The 18,109-nt window shown below is 44.8% G+C and overlaps 1 protein-coding gene across 4 annotated transcripts in view; it reads left to right on the plus strand.

Annotated features, from left to right (window-relative positions):
• Positions 1 to 18,109, plus strand: part of LOC124032207 (proto-oncogene tyrosine-protein kinase Src) — a 45,199-nt gene that overhangs the window by 25,096 nt on the left and 1,994 nt on the right. The window contains exons 2-12 of one of the 4 annotated variants that reach the window (XM_046344435.1): positions 6,138 to 6,369; positions 6,686 to 6,785; positions 11,386 to 11,403; positions 14,790 to 14,888; positions 15,078 to 15,104; positions 15,291 to 15,394; positions 16,414 to 16,563; positions 16,694 to 16,849; positions 17,120 to 17,376; positions 17,485 to 17,638; positions 17,795 to 17,926. In XM_046344435.1, coding sequence (XP_046200391.1) covers positions 6,147 to 6,369; positions 6,686 to 6,785; positions 11,386 to 11,403; positions 14,790 to 14,888; positions 15,078 to 15,104; positions 15,291 to 15,394; positions 16,414 to 16,563; positions 16,694 to 16,849; positions 17,120 to 17,376; positions 17,485 to 17,638; positions 17,795 to 17,926 — 1,420 coding nt within the window. In that variant the 5' untranslated portion in view covers positions 6,138 to 6,146. The remainder of the gene's footprint in view (positions 1 to 6,137; positions 6,370 to 6,685; positions 6,786 to 11,385; positions 11,404 to 14,789; positions 14,889 to 15,077; positions 15,105 to 15,290; positions 15,395 to 16,413; positions 16,564 to 16,693; positions 16,850 to 17,119; positions 17,377 to 17,484; positions 17,639 to 17,794; positions 17,927 to 18,109) is intronic. The other 3 variants (XM_046344436.1, XM_046344437.1, XM_046344438.1) reach the window with 3 other exon arrangements.

Consider the following 18,109-nt stretch of genomic DNA (forward strand, 5'->3'; position numbering starts at 1 on the left):
AGTGCGTTCTGTATGGTGCATACGTTGGATTTATCGAACAGCAGAGGCAGTGCGTTCTGTATGGTGCATACGTTGGATTTATCGAACAGCAGAGGCAGTGCGTTCTGTATGGTGCATACGTTGGATTTATCGAACAGCAGAGGCAGTGCGTTCTGTATGGTGCATACGTTGGATTTATCGAACAGCAGAGGCAGTGCGTTCTGTATGGTGCATACGTTGGATTTATCGAACAGCAGAGGCAGTGCGTTCTGTATGGTGCATACGTTGGATTTATCGAACAGCAGAGGCAGTGCGTTCTGTATGGTGCATACGTTGGATTTATCGAACAGCAGAGGCAGTGCGTTCTGTATGGTGCTGTTGGATTTATCGAACAGCAGAGGCAGTGCGTTCTGTATGGTGCATACGTTGGATTTATCGAACAGCAGAGGCAGTGCGTTCTGTATGGTGCATACGTTGGATTTATCGAACAGCAGAGGCAGTGCGTTCTGTATGGTGCATACGTTGGATTTATCGAACGTATGCGTCAAAATGTATGTGTAGACGGCTTGACCGAAATGGTAGCAGAAAGTGAATGTTGAACTTTTGTTGCGTACATATGATGATGCTTCGTACTATTTTGCGCATTGATGCTATCGGTGTGTTCGAAGCGTTAGCCTAGCCTTGTTGTCTCAGCCTTGTTGTGCATGACACAAGTAATTTTTCCAACAATTGTTTACAGACAGATTATTTCACTTTTAATTCACTGTTTCACAATTCCAGTGGGTCAAAAGTTTACATTCACCAAGTTGACTGTGCCTTTAAACAGCTTGGAAAACTCCAGAAAATGATGTCAAGGCTTTTGAAGCTTCTGATAGGCTAATTGACATCATTTGAGTCAATTGGAGGTGTACCTGTGGATGTATTTCAAAGCCTACCATCAAACTCAGTGCTTCTTTGCTTGACATCATGTGAAAATCAAAAGAAATCAGCCAAGACCTCAGAGAAAAAAATTGTAGACCTCCACAAGTCTGGAGAAATTTCCAAACGCCTGAAGGTACCACATGCATCTGTACAAACAATAGTACCACAAGTATAAACACCATGGGACCACACAGCCATCATACCGCTCAGGAAGGAGACTCATTCTGTCTCCTCGAGATGAACGTACTTTGGTGCTAAAAGTGCAAATCAATCCCAGAACAACAGCGAAGGACCTTGTGAAGATGCTGGAGGAAACAATTGCAAAAGTGTCTATATCCACAGTAAAACGAGTCTATATCGACATAACATGAAAGGCTGCTCAGCAAAGAAGAATGCTCCAAAACCCCCATAAAAAAAGCCAAACTGCGGTTTGCAACTGCACATGGGGACAAAAGATTTTTGAGAAATGTCCTCTGGTCTGATGAAACAAAAATACAACTGTTTGGCCATAATGACCATCGTTATGTTTGGAGGAAAAGCTGGAGGCTTGCAAGCCGAAGAACACCATCCCGACCGTGAAGCACAGGGGTGGCAGCATCATGTTGTGGGGGTGCTTGCTGCAGGAGGGACTGGTGCACTTCACAAATAAGATGGCATCATAAGGCAGGAAAATTATTTGCATATATTGGAGCAACATCTCAAGACATCAGTCAGGAAGTTAAAGCTTGGTCGCAAATCAGTCTTCCAAATGGACAATGACCCCAAGCATACTTCCAAGGTTGTAGCAAAATGACTTATGGACAACAAAGTCCATCACAAAGCCCTGAGCTCAAACCTATAGAAAATTTGTGGGCAGAACTGAAAAAGCGCGTGCGAGCAAGGAGGTCTACAAACCTGACTCAGTTACACCAGCTCCGTCAGAAGGAATGGGCCAAAATTCACCCAACATATTGTGGGAAGCTTGTGGAAGGCTACCCGAAACGTTTGACCCAAGTTAAACCATTTAAAGGCAATGCTACCAAATACTAATTAGTTTATGTAAACTTCTGATCCACTGGGAATGTGATCAAATAAATAAAAGCTGAAATAAATCATTCTCTCTACTATTATTCTGACATTTCACATTCTTAAAATAAAGTGGTGATCCTAACTGACCTAAGACAATTTTTACTAGAATTAAGTGTCAGGAATTGTGAAAAACTCAGTTTAAATGTATTTGGCTAAGGTGTATGTAAACTTCCGACTTCAACTGTAGGTGTGAATAAAGTGATGGGATAGATAATAAACAGTAACGGCAGCATATGTGATGAGTCAAAAGTACAGAAAAAAAAATGAAAATGTACTCACTACTGTAAGTTGTTCTGGATAAGAGCATCTGTTAAATGACTAAAATGTTAAATGTAAATGTGAGAGTTAGTGCAAAAAGGATAAATGGAGATATTCAATGTAACTATTGGTTAATTATTGAACTAACTATTTAGCAGTAGTACATCACTCATTACATAACTGTAGTACATCACTCATTACATAACTATTCAATTGGTATGATTTCCTTAGTACACAGTATCTAAAAGATCTAGACACTATTGGTTCAGCCTTGCTGTCTCTGTCTCAGCCTTGCTTTCTTGCTTTAGCTTAGAAGGCTTCCAGTAAGACATATGTCATTCTGTTGAATGAGACCAGTACCACACTAACTGACTGACTCCATAGCTAGATCCACAAAATTGAAAGTAGCTGTAGTAGGGCTGGCACAATAACCGTGTAACCGGCGGTTACAGATGAAGGCCGTTTAAAAAATAAAACTGTGTGGCACGAACAGCTGGCTGAAGACCGGAGGGAGGGGGGGGGGCTGGGCATTCATGTGGTTAAGTCCGTTTCTGCTGTAAAAAAAAAAAGTGATTACGGTGACCCCCGCGGTCATTTGGCTGACCAATAACATTTCAAATTCCATGACTCACAGCCCTCGGCTGTAGTCTCATTAGTATGAGTGGCAGGTAGCCTAGTGGTTAGAGCTTTGGGCCAGGTTGCAAGATCGAATCCCCAAGCTGACAAGGTAAAAATCTGTCGTTCGGCCCCTGAACAAGGCAGTTAACCCACCGTTCCTAGGCCGTCATTGTAAATGAATTTGTTCTTAACTGACTTGCCAAGTTAAATAAAGGCCCTGGTAACAGGGCTCATTAGCCCACCTACTGCTACCATAACCATAGAGATGTCTGTTCTAGGTCAAAGAAATAGCTGACCCCCCCCCTCCCCCAGACAAGCAAAAGCAACACAAAAAACCCTACCAGTAATTACCTTATTACTAGTCAACATGACACTTTCTAGTTTAGGTGACTACTGCTAGGACTTTGAAAAAAACATCCCTGGCCCTGCCTTTCCTCTCCAAATGAGTATCTATCTGTAGCAAAACCCTACTGCTAGGCCTATATCCATCCATGACAGTAGTGGAGGGTTGGGTCCCTAAATGATCCTGGTGTAATGATTTTGTGCACTAAACTGTGATTAGAGAAGACTGAAATGCTTCATGTGTTTACAACTGGAGTCTCTAAGAATACAGGCAGGACGCTGAGGAGGAGTAGAGAGCTAGAGTCTTCAAGTGATCTTAGCACCTTACTTTGGGAAACTTCTGTATTTTGGCAATGACTATCTACTTCCCCAGAGTTAGATGAATTAGTGGATAACATTTTTATGTCTCTGCGTGGAGTTTGAAGGAAGTTGCAAGCAGATACCCAGGGACTTCCAGTCATTGCACTAACGCTAGTTAGCATTAGCTTGAGAAGCTGCCTCTAACTTCCTTCATACTTGATACAGAGACATAAATATGGTATCTACGAGTTCATCTGAATGGGTATTTTTCCAAAATCCTGATGTATCCCTTTAATTGTGTGTTAAATAGTGTAAACACTCCTCAGTTGTCATTGGTATACTCTTGTCATTGAGAACATCTACTTTATTAATCCAGGTTATTCTCATTGAGAACATCTTTATCTCAAGAGAACTGTTTTGTGTACAGCTGCTACTGTACATATGCGCACTGATTCAGCAACGTGTAAATATTTATGCTCAATTGAACTCTTGCCTTTTATGTTTATGAGCCCATATGTAGCCGCATGGCCAGATGGACTTAGTCACCTCGGGCAACATGATCACATCATTCCTCTGGAGCAAATAAGCTCGAGCGATGACACAGCACCAGGTCACACTATTCACTGGGTGGTAGGAGGGTGTGAATAAGGGGTTAGGTTGGGTATCGTACTGTACAACCAGCCCTTTGATCTGACTGGGAGGGAGTCTATTGATCCTGACTCATTAATAAGCTACCGAGGACTGCACCCTGTACCATCGACTAGTGTTGTAGTGCCATTGCAAAACCATGATGGCGGTGAACAATGTGTGCTCTGCCACTGAATACTGAAGGCCACACAGTGGCACAATGCTATGATGACAGCCATGATGGCCTATACAGCCATGTCCATATATACAGTGCCTTGGGAAAGTATTCAGACCCCTTGACTTTTTCCACGTTTTGTTAGGTTACAGCCTTATTCTAAAATGGATTAAATAAAAATTCTCAGAAATCTACATAATGAAAAGAAATGCCCCATAATGACAATAATTTTTTTTATACCTTATTCAGACCCTTTGCTATGAGACTCGAAATTAATCTCAGGTGCATCCTGCTTTTATTGATCATCCTTGAGATGTTTCTACAACTTGGAGTCCACCTGTGGTAAATTCAATTGATTGGACATAATTTGGAAAGGCGCACACACATGTCTATATAAGGTCCCACAGTTGACATTACATGTCAGAGCAAAAGCCAAGCAATGAGGTCGAAGGAATTGTCCATAGAGCTCAGAGATGGGATTGTGTCGAGACACAGATCTGGGGTTTGTCAAAAGGCACATACAGACTCTGACCATTCTCTGGTCTGATGAAACCAATTCTCAACTCTTTGGCCCGAATGCCAAGGCTCATGTCTGGAGGAAACCTGGCACCATCCCTACAGTGAACCATGGTGGTAGCAGCATCATGCTGTGTGGGCGGGAACAATTTTATCAATTTTAGAATAAGGCTGTAACCTAACAAAATGTGGAAAAAGTCAAGGGGTCTGAATACTTCCTGAAGGCACTGTACTTTAGTAGCTGAGTTTTTGCTCACCTAGTATGCTCTTGACCATTGTCATATCTGTAACACCATGTCATGCATTTCATTTTCAATCATATCTCTTGGGGGGGAAGAAACATCTCTTTTTGCTGTGGATGGTGGGGGTGGATGGTGTGGGACAGGTAGATGGTGTGGGACAGGTAGATGGTGTGGGACAGGGATATGGGTGTGGGACAGGACAGGTATATGGAGGATGGGAAGGGGACAGGTATATGGAGGATGGGAAGGGGACAGGTATATGGAGGATGGGAAGGGGACAGGTATATGGAGGATGGAAAGGGGACAGGTATATGGAGGATGGGAAGGGGACAGGTATATGGAGGATGGGAAGGGGACAGGTGGGTGGAGGATGGGGATGGGACAGGTATATGCAGGATGGGACATGTGTGTGGAGGATGGGGTGGGACAGGTAGTTTGGAGGATGGGGTGGGACAGGTATAAGGAGGATGGGGGTGGGACAGGAGGGTGGAGGATGGGAGTGGGACAGGAGGGTGGAGGATGGGGTGGGACAGGTAAATGGAGGATTGGGGTGGGACATGTGGATGGGGGTGGGACAGGTTGATTGGAGGATGGGGTGGGACAGTAGGGTGGAGGATGGGGTGGGACAGGTAAATGGAGGATTGGGGTGGGACATGTGGATGGGGGTGGGACAGGTTGATTGGAGGATGGGGTGGGACAGGAGGGTGGAGGATGGGAGTGGGACAGGAAGGTGGAGGATGGGAGTGGGGCAGGGTCTCAGCCATGGATTCCTATGTGGTAGCTAAGGAGTGGCAGCTACAAGCCCATCCTTAGGGAAGCTTAGGTTTAGCATGTATTATTACTGCACATGATACTGTATTGCTCTGGTTAGAACATAGCAACTGTATGACTTCACATGTACTTCAGTTTCCACTCTTGGCCCTGCCCTCGGCTAAGCTGCCTAGGAGGGGAGGCCTAGTGTGAGAGGGTAGTTTGCAAAAAATACTGTAGCTATTCTAAGCCTAGCGAACTATGTTCTATTTCAATAGACACTTTTAGTATATATATTTTTTATTGAATTGCTGAAGCTCATTCGTCTGTCTGTCTTATAGGTCTAGGCCATGGGGGGAACCAAAAGCAAGCCCAAAGACGTCAGCTCGGGAGGAGGGGCTGGTAGCCTCAACTTCAGCCCTGCCGGGCACACCATCACATCCAATCGGAACCCTGCAGTGGACGGGACACGCCAGCCCACTCAGCCCCTGACCAATACCCCGGAGCTGGCCCTGTTTGGGGGTGCAGAGTCCACCAGTAGCGTCACGTCTCCTAACAGAGGGACACTTGCAGGTAAGACACTAGGGCCCAGATACCCCACTAATAACCTAGTATGGCATAGAAATACATTATTAACATAGAAATACATTATTAATGTCATTAAAGGAATGATTATTATATAAAATGTCTCAAGCTCCATTGGATGCCATATATTTGATGCTTCTGACTAGTATATGCAAATCTTATTTAGTACAATTTGAAACACAGTTTACTCGGGGATATCTGAATTGTACATATGGTGTATTTTTAAACATGGTATTGCTATATCACTTAATATTTCATGACCCTCTCTCTTGAGATAAGTGTCTGTCTGCTCTCTCCCCCACAGGAGGAGTGACGACGTTCGTGGCGCTGTATGACTACGAGTCTCGCACTGCCTCTGATCTGTCTTTCAGGAAGGGCGAGCGGCTACAGATAGTAAACAACACGTGAGGCAACACAACACACACACTGGGATGAGGATAACACACACACTGGGATGAGGATAACACACACACTGGGATGAGGACAACACACACACTGGGATGAGGATAACACACACACTGGGATGAGGATAACACACACACTGGGATGAGGATAACACACACACTGGGATGAGGATAACACACACACTGGGATGAGGATGGGATGAGGATAACACACACACTGGGATGAGGATAACACACACACTGGGATGAGGATAACACACACACTGGGATGAGGATAACACACACACTGGGATGAGGATAACACACACACTGGGATGAGGATAACACACACACTGGGATGAGGATAACACACACACTGGGATGAGGATAACACACACACTGGGATGAGGATAACACACACACTGGGATGAGGATAACACACACACTGGGATGAGGATAACACACACTGGGATGAGGATAACACACACACTGGGATGAGGATAACACACACACTGGGATGAGGATAACACACACTGGGATGAGGATAACACACACTGGGATGAGGATAACACACACTGGGATGAGGATAACACACACACTGGGATGAGGATAACACACACACTGGGATGAGGATAACACACACACTGGGATGAGGACAACACACACACTGGGATGAGGATAACACACACACTGGGATGAGGATAACACACACACTGGGATGAGGATAACACACACACTGGGATGAGGATAACACACACACTGGGATGAGGATAACACACACACTGGGATGAGGACAACACACACACTGGGATGAGGATAACACACACACTGGGATGAGGATAACACACACACTGGGATGAGGATAACACACACACTGGGATGAGGATAACACACACACTGGGATGAGGATAACACACACACTGGGATGAGGATAACACACACACTGGGATGAGGATAACACACACACTGGGATGAGGATAACACACACACTGGGATGAGGATAACACACACACTGGGATGAGGATAACACACACACTGGGATGAGGATAACACACACACTGGGATGAGGATAACACACACACTGGGATGAGGACAACACACACACTGGGATGAGGACAACACACACACTGGGATGAGGACAACACACACACTGGGATGAGGACAACACACACACTGGGATGAGGACAACACACACACTGGGATGAGGACAACACACACACTGGGATGAGGACAACACACACACTGGGATGAGGACAACACACACACTGGGATGAGGATAACACACACACTGGGATGAGGATAACACACACACACTGGGATGAGGATAACACACACACACTGGGATGAGGATAACACACACACACTGGGATGAGGATAACACACACACTGGGATGAGGATAACACACACACACTGGGATGAGGATAACACACACACTGTGATGAGGATAACACACACACTGTGATGAGGATAACACACACAATGGGATGAGGATAATGTCACACCTACATGGATAGACGCATATCAAATTGTATTTTTTACATGCGCTGAATACAACAGGTGTAGCCCTTTCCGTAAGATGCTTACATACAAGCCCTTAACCAACAATGCAGTTTAAGAAATAGAGTTAAGCCGGTGTTTGGAGGATATATTGGAACCGTGCCAATATATACTCTAAACACTAGCTTCAAGGGCATTATCACTTTTATACAACAGTTTACCAACATATTCAAATAATGATTGACATATTTTCATTAAAAGTTATAATTTATTCATACTATTTCATCTTTCCACAAGATATAGTCCCGACACATCTAGGGTTGCTACCCCAGCCGGCTGGTTGTTCTTCCTTCCATCCATTCGGTTGACAGATACGTTAAGTCTTTTTGTTCTGTATCTGGACGCGACCCAGTTGTTTGTTCTAAATGTTCTATTGCCATACTGGCTGGCAGCGTTCTTATCCCTTGCTTGCTAGTTAGCCAACTACGGCTAACTTACAGTCACGTCGAACAGTGCAGCCAGAATAACAACAGTAGTTGCATTTGCATTTGTTTAAGCTGTTTTCTAGTGACATTTATTTGGAGACATCCATAACAATGAGCTAATGAGGTGTGATTTCACCTGGCATAGAAAATGTGCTCTCTTGTCAGGACATTGTTGTTGAGAGGAGCTAGCCAACAATACAGCAAACTGAAGCTGGAAAGAGTGCAAACTTACTGCACTTCAAAACGCTGCCTGCATGTCTGTCTCATCACGTTCATTACCATGCGACAGCTGGAGATCAAATTTGAATATTGAAACAATGTTGCAAATGTTGTAGAGACGGACAGCAAGGTTTATACAAGTCTCCTCTGTTGAAAACTAAATGTTACCGGAGTGCCAAGTCTAGGACAAAAAGGCTTCTCAACAGTTTTTATCCCCAAGCCATAAGAATCCTAAACAGGTAACCAAATGGCTACCCGGACTATTTGCATTGTGTGCCCCCCAACCCCTCTTTTACGCTGCTGCTACTCTCTGTTAATCATATATGCATCGTCACTTTAACTATACATTCATGTACATACTACCTCAATTGGCCCGACCAACCAGTGCTCCCGCACATTGGTTAACCGGGCTATCTGCATTGTGTCCCACCACCCGCCAACCCCTCTTTTACGCTACTGCTATTCTCTGTTCATCATATATGCATAGTCACTTTAACCAGATCTACATGTACATACTACCTCAATCAGCCTGAATAACCGGTGTCTGTATGTAGCCTCGCTACTTTTATAGCCTCGCTACTGTGTATAGCCTGTCTTTTTACTGTTGTTTTATTTCTTTACCTACCTATTGTTCACCTAATACCTTTTTTGCACTATTGGTTAGAGCCTGTAAGTAAGCATTTCACTGTAAGGTGCACGTGACAAATAAACTTTGATTTGTTTTAGTATAAAAGAAATGTGAGATAATAATAATAGATGATGTCAAGATGCTTTTTATAGTGGAGATCAAGTTTATAAATTGCCTGGCTGGGCTGATGAGACTGTGGATTGCGCAGTCAGATGGAACAGAGTAAATAGGCATTTTAACGTAATTTTAACGTCATAGATTTAGCAGGTGGTAACTTGTGGAATAGACACCGGCTGGAATGCCCTTTTAACCAATCAACATTCAAGATTCGATCCACCCATTGTATACACACACTGTACTCTGCATGACTGCTCTCTCACTGCGCTGGCTGGCTGTTCTGCCCCCAAACCGCGTGTCAGTCCCCCCTCTGTACAGCCCGTAACCATAGGAACAGACTCCCTTCATAAGGATCTGTTTTGTGTGATCTGACAGAGTTTTGTTGTAGATGTACTTTTTCTCTCATTCACAAAAGCACAGCTGTATGTCTCACTGGTGCTTCTACTTGGATGCTGATATTTATTTTGTTGCAACTAGCCCCTTTTTTGTTGTTGTACCTTAGTTGAATGCACTGATTGCTTGATAAGAGTTTCTGCTTAATAACTCAAATGTACTTGTTCAAATTATGAAAATGACTGTTCATTCATTCTGATAATGTAACCCAATCATAGGGAGTCAGTCTGTGATGCGTCTCTGATCAATAGAAGTACAGTGGACCATATTATTCTAGTGAGCCCCCAATACTGCAGTTATAACAAGTGTTGACCTAGAAGGCCTGAGCTGAGCACAATGTAATGAAAAGTTTGTTGTTGTTATTATAATAATAATAATATTCACCACTGAAGCTGATGCATCTTTACTCTTAGTGTTTACATTTTAATATTATTTGTCATTTAGCAGACGCTCTTATCTATAGCGACTTACAGTAGTGAGTGTGTGCATTGTAATTATTTTTCGTACTTGTCCCCCGTGGGAATCGAACAACCTTGGCGTTGCAAGCAACATGCTCTAGCAACTGAGCCACACAGGACCTACAGTGTTACCCAGGTCAAACATATAAAACTAGTTAACCCCCCCGAGATGATAAAAACATAGATAATGTTTCATTATTATTTCTTATTTATGACCCAAACCCATTGTCTTAGCTTTCGGTAGCTTAGGGGCGGCAGGTAGCCTAGCGGTTAAGAGCCAGTAACTGAAAGGTCGCTGGTTCGAAATTGGTTGACGTGCCCTTGAGCAAGGCACTTAACGCTAATTGCTCCTTAAAGTCACTCTGGACAAGAGCGTCTGCTAAATGACTAATATGTCAAGGTAAAATGTTATGATTTCTACACTTGATATGGATCATTAGGCTTTCTTGAAATTGATATTAGGTCTACACCACATTTTTGTGCTTCAAATCACCTCTTCTGTTCTCTGTTTTTTAAATATCGCTGCTTTTAATCTCTTCTGTCTATAAAATCAATGAAAACCCTGCTTTGATGTGAAAGCTTTAGACCAACTTCTGGTTTAATGGTGAGCTAGGCCTATATCTTCCATTGTATTGTTGGGATGAGGGTGTGGTGGATAACTACTGTTGTAATGATTCTTCTGTTCTGTTCACTGTATCTCTACAAATCGACTTTGCTAACACGCTTTCTGTCTCTTTTTTTAAAACCCAACCCACCCCTTTCGCATCTCCTCTCTATCTCCCCAAACTATTTCTCCATCGCATACCTTCATAATTGTATTTAGGAGAAAGTTGAACAGCAGGTTAGTGATTCTTCTGTTGTCTTTGTGTCTCCTTCATGTAAATGTACTGTGTGTGTGTGTCCCGTTGTGAATGTACTGTGTGTGTGTGTCCCGTTGTGAATGTACTGTGTGTGTGTGTCCCGTTGTGAATGTACTGTGTGTGTTTGTCCCGTTGTAAATGTACTGTGTGTGTGTGTCCCGTTGTGAATGTACTGTGTGTGTGTGTCCCGTTGTGAATGTACTGTGTGTGTGTGTCCCGTTGTGAATGTACTGTGTGTGTGTGTCCCGTTGTGAATGTACTGTGTGTGTGTGTCCCGTTGTGAATGTACTGTGTGTGTGTGTCCCGTTGTGAATGTACTGTGTGTGTGTGTCCCGTTGTGAATGTACTGTGTGTGTTTGTCCCGTTGTAAATGTACTGTGTGTGTGTGTCCCGTTGTGAATGTACTGTGTGTGTGTGTCCCGTTGTGAATGTACTGTGTGTGTGTGTCCCGTTGTGAATGTACTGTGTGTGTGTGTCCCGTTGTGAATGTACTGTGTGTGTGTGTCCCGTTGTGAATGTACTGTGTGTGTGTGTCCCGTTGTGAATGTACTGTGTGTGTGTGTCCCGTTGTGAATGTACTGTGTGTGTGTGTCCCGTTGTGAATGTACTGTGTGTGTGTGTCCCGTTGTGAATGTACTGTGTGTGTGTGTCCCGTTGTGAATGTACTGTGTGTGTGTGTCCCGTTGTGAATGTACTGTGTGTGTTTGTGTCCCGTTGTGAATGTACTGTGTGTGTTTGTGTCCCGTTGTGAATGTACTGTGTGTGTGTGTCCCGTTGTGAATGTACTGTGTGTGTGTGTCCCGTTGTGAATGTACTGTGTGTGTGTGTCCCGTTGTGAATGTACTGTGTGTGTGTGTCCCGTTGTGAATGTACTGTGTGTGTGTGTCCCGTTGTGAATGTACTGTGTGTGTGTGTCCCGTTGTGAATGTACTGTGTGTGTGTGTGTGTCCCGTTGTGAATGTACTGTGTGTGTGTGTCCCGTTGTGAATGTACTGTGTGTGTGTCCCGTTGTGAATGTACTGTGTGTGTGTGTCCCGTTGTGAATGTACTGTGTGTGTGTGTCCCGTTGTGAATGTACTGTGTGTGTGTGTCCCGTTGTGAATGTACTGTGTGTGTGTGTCCCGTTGTGAATGTACTGTGTGTGTGTGTCCCGTTGTGAATGTACTGTGTGTGTGTGTCCCGTTGTGAATGTACTGTGTGTGTGTGTCCCGTTGTGAATGTACTGTGTGTGTGTGTCCCGTTGTGAATGTACTGTGTGTGTGTGTCCCGTTGTGAATGTACTGTGTGTGTTTGTGTCCCGTTGTGAATGTACTGTGTGTGTGTGTCCCGTTGTGAATGTACTGTGTGTGTGTGTCCCGTTGTGAATGTACTGTGTGTGTTTGTGTCCCGTTGTGAATGTACTGTGTGTGTGTGTCCCGTTGTGAATGTACTGTGTGTGTGTGTCCCGTTGTGAATGTACTGTGTGTGTGTGTCCCGTTGTGAATGTACTGTGTGTGTGTGTCCCGTTGTGAATGTACTGTGTGTGTGTGTCCCGTTGTGAATGTACTGTGTGTGTGTGTCCCGTTGTGAATGTACTGTGTGTGTGTGTCCCGTTGTGAATGTACTGTGTGTGTGTGTCCCGTTGTGAATGTACTGTGTGTGTGTGTCCCGTTGTGAATGTACTGTGTGTGTGTGTCCCGTTGTGAATGTACTGTGTGTGTGTGTCCCGTTGTGAATGTACTGTGTGTGTGTGTCCCGTTGTGAATGTACTGTGTGTGTGTGTCCCGTTGTGAATGTACTGTGTGTGTGTGTCCCGTTGTGAATGTACTGTGTGTGTGTGTCCCGTTGTGAATGTACTGTGTGTGTGTGTCCCGTTGTGAATGTACTGTGTGTGTGTGTCCCGTTGTGAATGTACTGTGTGTGTGTGTCCCGTTGTGAATGTACTGTGTGTGTGTGTCCCGTTGTGAATGTACTGTGTGTGTGTGTCCCGTTGTGAATGTACTGTGTGTGTGTGTCCCGTTGTGAATGTACTGTGTGTGTGTGTCCCGTTGTGAATGTACTGTGTGTGTGTGTCCCGTTGTGAATGTACTGTGTGTGTGTGTCCCGTTGTGAATGTACTGTGTGTGTGTGTCCCGTTGTGAATGTACTGTGTGTGTGTGTGTCCCGTTGTGAATGTACTGTGTGTGTGTGTCCCGTTGTGAATGTACTGTGTGTGTGTGTCCCGTTGTGAATGTACTGTGTGTGTGTGTGTCCCGTTGTGAATGTACTGTGTGTGTGTGTGTCCCGTTGTGAATGTACTGTGTGTGTGTGTGTCCCGTTGTGAATGTACTGTGTGTGTGTGTGTCCCGTGAATGTACTGTGTGTGTGTGTCCCGTTGTGAATGTACTGTGTGTGTGTGTGTCCGTTGTGAATGTACTGTGTGTGTGTGTCCCGTTGTGAATGTACTGTGTGTGTGTGTCCCGTTGTGAATGTACTGTGTGTGTGTGTCCCGTTGTGAATGTACTGTGTGTGTGTGTCCCGTTGTGAATGTACTGTGTGTGTGTGTCCCGTTGTGAATGTACTGTGTGTGTGTGTCCCGTTGTGAATGTACTGTGTGTGTGTGTCCCGTTGTGAATGTACTGTGTGTGTGTGTCCCGTTGTGAATGTACTGTGTGTGTGTGTCCCGTTGTGAATGTACTGTGTGTGTGTGTCCCGTTGTGAATGTACTGTGTGTGTGTGTGTCCCGTTGTGAATGTACTGTGTGTGTGTGTGTCCCGTTGTGAATGTACTGTGTGTGTGTGTGTCCCGTTGTGAATGTACTGTGTGTGTGTGTGTCCCGTTGTGAATGTACTGTGTGTGTGTGTGTCCCGTTGTGAATGTACTGTGTGTGTGTGTCCCGTTGTGAATGTACTGTGTGTGTGTGTCCCGTTGTGAATGTACTGTGTGTGTGTGTCCCGTTGTGAATGTACTGTGTGTGTGTGTGTCCCGTTGTGAATGTACTGTGTGTGTGTGTGTCCCGTTGTGAATGTACTGTGTGTGTGTGTCCCGTTGTGAATGTACTGTGTGTGTTTGTGTCTCAGTGTGTTCATGTCACTAACGCATCATAGTAGCTGGTTCACATGATGATAACTTCACTGCATTTGGTTAATTGTGTCGCAGTGCACTTTGGTGTTTGAATCCCTTGTGGATCCATTCCATTAGTATTCCTAGTAGTTGTAGGGCTGATTTCCTAGGACCAGTCCTGGAAACCGCCCTGTAATCTATGGATATTGTAAATAATCTCCTCCTGTTGTTGAGTCTACTCATGAGGAATGTGTGTCCGTTTTTCTTTAGAATCACTCCAAGTGAAGTAGAATCCCTCTGTGTAAAGTAGAACGTCAGTGATATTCTGTTATCCTTGTCTCCACAGGGAAGGGGACTGGTGGCTGGCTCGATCTCTGACTACGGGAGAAAGCGGTTACATCCCCAGCAATTATGTGGCTCCCTCCGACTCCATCCAGGCAGAAGAGTAAATCCCTCCCCCTCTCTCTCTTATCTATTTATCCTTCTGGCCTTTTCTTCTCTCTGTATGTATTTAATTGAACTTGGAATGCACCTTGAAGGCGTACATACTGTACAAGCTGACGTGCATTGACACACATTACAATAACACAAACAAACTGTGTAATGATTCCATTTCTTACCTTTATCCTACCAGTCATCTCAGATTGCCTATGGCTTCCAGGTAAGGGGCAGTAATCAGAATGCAATACTTATTTGATTGGGGCATGCACAGAAGGAGTTTACAAGTCACTTATTTTCAGAAACCAGCACGGGCGGTTCTCTCTCCCTCTCTCTCACAAAGACACACCTTTTCCCCTCCTCTCAACCTGGTCCCCGTGTCTCGTGCTCTCTCCCGTCTCTTCCCTAGGTGGTATTTTGGGAAGATCACACGTCGCGATTCGGAGCGGCTGTTGTTGGGTCTGGAGAACAGGAAAGGAACGTTCTTGGTGAGAGAGAGCGAGACCACCAAAGGTGAGTGTCTAAGGCTAGCATCTCCAGTGGAAACGCATCACAAAGCGTCTCTACTGACAATTAAGACCACACTGGAATGCCGGCCCATTGGCATTGTCCTTTTTCTTGGGATGAAGCGGTGTAGCTGTGTAAACATGTTCTTTTGAAGTAGCTGTTTGCGGCTTTTTTTATCAATAAAAAACAGATTTGTAAGATCAGAATAGAGCTTGGGGAAGCACATCTTAATTTAAAATTGACAAATGAAAAAACAGTTCACTGTCTAATAAGACATTGTTCCTCACTGTTCTAGTTCTTGTGCCTTGCTGTGCTGTTTGCTAGATGAATGCTGTTTTAGACAGTGAAGCATTAGGGCAACTGGGGAAAGGTTAGATGGGATGCCTCTGATACTGCACTGCCATGGTAATATTACACACTCTCCATGGTCTGTGTGCGTGCGTGGCCAAGCTCAACGTAGAGAGGGAGGGTAAAAAGGGGAATGGGGGGGATACCCTGCTGGTAGCTGAGTGGGAGCAGTGGGGAGGCCTCGGTGACTGAGTGGGACAGAAGTAGGTCATTATAGACCCAGGGGCGTGTTCAGCAGGGAAAAACGGAGGGGAACAAGTGTTCAGATAGAAATATGTTATGTAGAACAAACATGCCTCGTGATAACATGTAGAATAAGGAATCATGTTGGCTCTGTTCGAGAACCACAAGCCCTACCGCCTAGTTCAAACAGAGAGGGAAGGAGGGGAGAATTCCCAGGCTTTGAGTTCAATCATCAGGCTGGCTCACTGGGCTGGTGCTGCCCTCTGGTGAGAGACTGGCTACTGCTTAGTTTTTGAGGGACTTGTCACAAGGGAAAGGAACTTATCAACACAAAAGGACCCATTCAAACTACTCTTCCTTTGGAACTCAGGAAGACTAGAAGTCGCCTAAGGCATCAGCTAATGGAATGATAAAATAAAGGAGGAAGCAATATTTCCACTCCAAGGTTATCTTGCTTTCTTTACTGATTTCCTCTCTTATGTACCCCTCCCCAGGTGCCTACTGTCTGTCAGTCTTGGACTATGACAACACTAAAGGGCTGAATGTGAAACATTACAAGATCAGGAAGCTGGACAGTGGAGGGTTCTACATCACCTCACGCACTCAGTTTAACAACCTACAGCAGCTTGTCGCACACTACCACAGTGAGTCATTCTTTCTAAATTAAAATAGAAAATGGAAACTCTACTGCTGTACATGTGTGAAGAACAACTAACAGTAACACTACCAGAAGATGATATTGAAGCTCACCATGTTTCCTTCCCTTCCTCTCAGAACATGCAGACGGACTGTGCCACTGTCTGACCGAGGTGTGTCCCGTACTGAAGCCTCAGACCCAGGGCCTAGCACGCGATGCCTGGGAGATCCCCAGGGACTCCCTCCGCCTCGACCTCAAACTGGGACAGGGATGCTTCGGAGAGGTCTGGATGGGTAAGACAGTCTCTCTCCACTATCACTACTGTCTTTGGGATTTAATCAGCTACTGTAGGAATCAGTGTGATTCTCCTGATCTTCAGCCGGCTCCCGAAACTGATCTGACAAAGCAGGGGATATTGCCATGTTGAGGACCTCAAATGTCTATAGAGTGCATTTATCATTGCATCAAAACATTTTCCTTTGCAGTTGGCATTATTTGAAAAAACATGATCTGATGACAATTGGAACTTCAACGACATAACTGTGTAAACTTTGTCTGTGAAGGCACGTGGAATGGTACGACGCGGGTAGCAATCAAGACCCTGAAGACTGGTACCATGTCCCCCGAGGCCTTCCTCCAGGAGGCTCAGGTCATGAAGAAGCTGAGACATGAGAAGCTTGTCCAGCTCTATGCTGTGGTGTCTGAAGAACCCATCTATATTGTTACTGAGTACATGGGACAAGGGAGCTTATTGGACTTCCTGAAGGGAGACATGGGCAAGATGCTCCGCCTTCCTCAGCTGGTAGACATGGCCTCACAGGTAAGAGAGTTTAGATATGGAAAATACTGTCTAGTCAAATTATGTACCCCTTCTCTTTCACACACACAGACACACTGTCAATCAAAGCTAAACCTGTCTCCTATTCAGATTGCCTCAGGGATGGCGTACGTAGAGAGGATGAACTACGTCCACAGAGACCTCAGGGCTGCCAACATCCTAGTGGGAGACAACATGGTGTGTAAAGTGGCTGATTTCGGCCTGGCCCGCCTCATTGAAGACAACGAGTACACCGCCAGGCAGGGTAAGACCACTAGAGGGCGTGGATTACCATCTCTCTCTTTCTATTGTCTCTCTCACCTCACACTTAATCTTTCAGTTTCCAGACAAATTGGAATGCTGTCCTCAGATATTACTGAGATGTCTCTAGTTTAATGTGTGTCTCTCTTTCTTGTTGCAGGAGCAAAGTTCCCCATCAAGTGGACAGCCCCTGAAGCTGCGCTGTACGGCCGCTTCACTATCAAGTCTGATGTCTGGTCGTTCGGGGTCTTGCTGACCGAGCTGGCCACTAAAGGCAGAGTACCATATCCAGGTAGCTACCATGACTCTTCTATAATGTCACTTAGTTAACAGATCCCATATTTAATTGAATTGCTTATCCCTCTCAGAGCACATTCCTTGACTTCTTGCCGAAGACGCACAGTGCTGGCAAGCAAGACTTCCTATGTGATGACACTGTTATCCTTTGAAACACCATGAAGGTTGACTGAGTATC

The sequence above is a fragment of the Oncorhynchus gorbuscha genome, linkage group LG03 (assembly GCF_021184085.1).
Source record: "Oncorhynchus gorbuscha isolate QuinsamMale2020 ecotype Even-year linkage group LG03, OgorEven_v1.0, whole genome shotgun sequence".
In the NCBI taxonomy this organism is placed as follows: Eukaryota; Metazoa; Chordata; class Actinopteri; order Salmoniformes; family Salmonidae; genus Oncorhynchus; species Oncorhynchus gorbuscha.